The sequence below is a fragment of the Nelumbo lutea genome, chromosome 5, assembly GCF_056320005.1.
Source record: "Nelumbo lutea isolate HS-2025 chromosome 5, American lotus-T2T, whole genome shotgun sequence".
NCBI lineage: Eukaryota > Viridiplantae > Streptophyta > Magnoliopsida > Proteales > Nelumbonaceae > Nelumbo > Nelumbo lutea.
Window position 1 is genome coordinate 3,064,377 of NC_142688.1, and position 4,305 is coordinate 3,068,681.

Genomic DNA, 4,305 nt, shown 5'->3' on the forward strand with positions numbered 1-4,305 from the left:
GGTGAGGCATGCAGAGATGAATCCCGAGTCTCTTCTTACAACCAACAAGAGTCAGAGTCAGATTCAGAGACCTTAAATAGCCAGTTGGCACCTCGAGAGTCTAGAGTTTAGAGGCTGAAAGTGTGAAAGACTGAAAAACGTTTCATGTTCTGGAGAACATCCTCCGGTCGTTGTAAGTTGTAATAGTGTAAGCATGGAATAATTGGTGCAAATTCTGTGTCCACTCAATTTCAGGCTTGGATGTTACAGTTGTTGTTGGACATATTATGAATTCTAATTCTAATTAGACAATTTCACACAATACTGTTTTTTTTTTTTGGGTAAAACAAGACTGGAGTAAAACCATAGTACAAAAGAAATTAAACCAACTCAATTGGATGCTTCTGTAGAGTTATTATCTTTATTCATTCTTTTATTCATTATTTTCTTTTATTCTCTTTTATCCTTTACTAGCTGAGCTTGGCATTCTGTTATTGAGCTGGCAATATTTTTTTAGATTTCTTTTCTGTCAAGTTTGTTAGTTAGTTGGGGATTATTTTTGTATATAAACACTGCTTTTGTAACCTTTTCGGGTGTAGAGAATATACTGAAATTCTCTCCATTTTCTTCTTGCTTTTACTTTTGTTCATGGTATCAGAGCATCAAGATCTGGTGCCTGAGTTTTTCTTTTGATTGATTAAAGAAATTTCTTATTAACACTATGGATGAAGAGGTGGATACCTCTGTTACTTGAAATGGTCGAAATACGACTGGCCCTGGAGCTGTTGCAAAGATTATGAAAGAGTTAGCCTACAACTTGAACGGAGATCCTTTCTTCTTGCACAGTTCGGATCATCCTGGAATGATGCTAGTTACAACACCATTAATTGGAAACAACTACCTCACCTGGAGCAGATCTATGAAGATAGCTCTAGGTGTGAAGCTGAAGCTGGGTTTCGTACATGGAATGATTGCTCAACCAAATGAAGGAACAACAGAGTTTGAGCTATGGACAAGGGTGAACTACATGGTAACTTCCTGGGTCCTTAACTCAATATCAAAAGAAATAGTAGATGCTTTTCTATATACTACTACAGCTAAGGAACTCTGGGATGAAATTGCTGAAAGATTTGGTGAAAGTAATGTGTCTTTACTGTATCAAATCCAAAGAGATATAAGTTCAATATCTCAAGGGAATGAATCAGTAGCTAAGTATTATACTAGACTTAAAAGGTTGTGGGACGAATTGACTTGTTTAATGCCTATTCCACCTTGTACATGTGGTTCTACTAAGGCAATTGCCGATTTGTATTCATTCAATAGATTAATGCAATTTCTGATGGGTTTAAATGACTATTATGATAATATAAGGAGTCAAATCCTTGTAATGGAACCCTTACCCTCAGTGAACCATGCTTATTCCTTGGTTCTCAAAGTTAAGAAACAGAGAGAAATACACATAGCTTTTAATGAGAACATAGACTCTACTGGGTCATTTGCTAAAACCCAAAACACCAATCAACCATATAGAAGGGATGGAACTAATAAGGGAAATGCTAAGAAGATAGACATGGGTAGGAAGGATAGGGATAGCAAGTATTGTGATCATTGCAATGTGAAGGGACATTCCATCCTTATGGCTACTCATATTATAAACAACACTACCCTCTTCATTGTTAGCTTAGAAATCTCCATTTGAAATCCTATTTCATAAACCACCAGATTATACCAATTTAAGATGCTTTGGTTGCTTATGCTATGTGACAAATACATTACCTCATAAAAACAAATTTGATCATAGAGCATTTAAGTGTATATTCATTGGGTATAGTCCTGGCCAAAAGGCTTATAAATACTATGATTTGGAAAATCATAAAGTTTATGTGTCAAGAGACATAAAATTTTATGAGCAAATTTTCCCTTTCAAAACTAATTCAGTTTCTGTTGACAGAAATCCATCAATTGTTTTACCACTACCCTCTCCAGATAATATTTCAAATCTTTTACCAACACCTACATCAGATGTATCATCACCTATACCAACATTAGATGAGCCCAATGAAACACCTGATATTTTGAATTCACCAACCTCTGAACCAGCAACAAAAACCATTGATCCACTTTATGATTTACTTCCTGAAATTACAGAACTAGAAACTACAGTCCCAGTTAATACATACAACCTACCCCCTATCAGACATAGTACTAGAATTAAAAAGAAATCAACATGGCTTACAAAATATGTTACTAATTTGACTTGCAGCAATGTTAGAACTACTGACAGAATCCTCAATCAGTCACAGGTTCATGCATCAACACCTCACACACCTCCAACATATCCATTTATTCAATCACCTTCACTTTCTGCATCATATTTATCATTTTTAGCTAATGTGTCAAATATTCAAGAACCAACTTCTTATAATCAAGCCATTACTAATGCTGAATGGATTAAAGCAATGAATAAAGAATTAGAAGCTTTAGAGAAAAATGAAACTTGAGAACTCACAGAAGGAAAAAAGGGCTATTGGTTCAAAGTGGGTGTATAAAGTAAAATTGAATCCAGATGGTAGTGTGCATAGATACAAAGCCAGGCTTGTAGCCAAAGGATTTCACCAGGAGGAAGGGATTGACTATTTTGATAGTTTCTCTCTTGTGGCCAAAATAGTAACTGTAAGAATTTTTCTTGCAAATGCAGCATCTAAATCATGGCCCATCCATCAATTGGATATCAATAATGCATTATTGCATGAGTATTTGGAGGAGGACGTTTACATGCAACCTCCAAAAGGGTATTTTAAGGCTGCTAAGGGTCAGGTCTGTAAATTGAAGAGATCACTCTATGGGCTTAAACAAGCCTCAAGACAATGGAATATTGAATTTAGTGACAAAATTAAAGCTTTTGGTTTCCATCAATCAACTCATGATCATTGTTTATTTGTTAGGCACACATCTAACTCGTTCGTTGCACTGTTAGTGTATGTAGATGATGTGTTTCTAACAGGTACTTTAGAAGCAGATAACATTTCAGTCAAACAATACTTAGATAAGTCGTTCACTATCAAAGATCTTGGCTATGCCAAGTATTTACAGGGTTTGGAGATTGCTAGAAGTTCTTTAGGTATTGTTCTTAACCAAAGAAAATACATTCTTGACATTCTAACAGATACTAGACTCGTAGGTGCTAAATTAGCTAAAACACCTTTCCCTAAGGGTCAAAAGCTTTGTGCAAATAAATGACCTCCACTAGCTGAACCAGAAAGATAAAGGACCTCTACAGTAGCTAAGTCAGTTCGTGAACTCTCCATGTTAGTCACACTGGGAAGCTACAATGCATTTGCTTAGATATCTAAAAAGTTGTCATTCTAAAGGTCTTTTTTATCCATCAGACAATTCTCTTAAATTGGAAGCTTTCAGTGATGCAGACTGGGCCTCCTGTTCTAAAACCAGAAAATCCTTAACAGGTTTTTGCATTTCTTTGGGATCAGCTCTTGTTTCTTGGAAAACAAAGAAACAAACAACAGTCTCAAGATCATCAGCAGAAACAAAATATAGGAATTTAGCAGCAACGGTTTGTGAACTTCAATGGATCTCCTATGTTCTCAAGGATTTTGGCATTCAATTAAAACTTCCAATTCCTCTTGGTGTGACAATCAAACTGTTCTACACATCACTGCCAATCCAGTGTTTCATGAAAGAACAAAACACCTAGACATTGATTGCCATGTAGTTAGAGAGTAGTTCAAACAATGCTTCATCAATCCTCAACATATTTCTACTCATCACCAAGTAGCTGATGTTTTTATAAAGCCACTTTATGGTTCTCAATTCAGCAGCTTCATGTCCAAGTTGGGTTTGCTTGATATCCACCAAACTCCAACTTGAGGGGGGGGGGGGGGGGGCGTAGAGTTATATTCTCTTTTATCCTTCACTAGCTGAGTTGGCATTCTGTTATTGAGCTGGCAATATTCCTTTAGTTTTCTTTTCTGTCAAGTTTGTTAGTTAGTTAGGGATTATTCTTGTATATAAGCACTGCTTTTGTAACCTTTTTAGGTGTAGAGAATATATTGGAATTCTCTCCATTTTCTTCTTGCTTTTACTTCTGTTCAGCTTCTAATCTAATTTCTCACTGTCAGTCATTGGTTATCCAACCAATCCAGCCTATACACGGTAATACTAAATTACTAATAGCCGTCTTGAACGAGATCGGCTTCCATTAGTCTTTTGATACCTTGCATCCGAAATATTTTCTCATGAAATAAAACACATAAATACGAAGACATTTTTAATGTAAGGCAGTAAAGAAGCCGATTCCGTCAAAAACAC

At 35.9% G+C, this 4,305-nt stretch overlaps 1 protein-coding gene across 1 annotated transcript; it reads left to right on the plus strand.

Moving 5' to 3' along the window:
- The first annotated feature begins 775 nt into the window (after positions 1-775).
- Positions 776-1,678, plus strand: LOC148849844 (uncharacterized). The gene has a single exon (XM_088944058.1). The coding sequence runs from the start codon at positions 776-778 to the stop codon at positions 1,676-1,678; it is 903 nt and encodes a 300-aa protein (XP_088800184.1).
- The last annotated feature ends 2,627 nt before the right edge of the window (positions 1,679-4,305 follow it).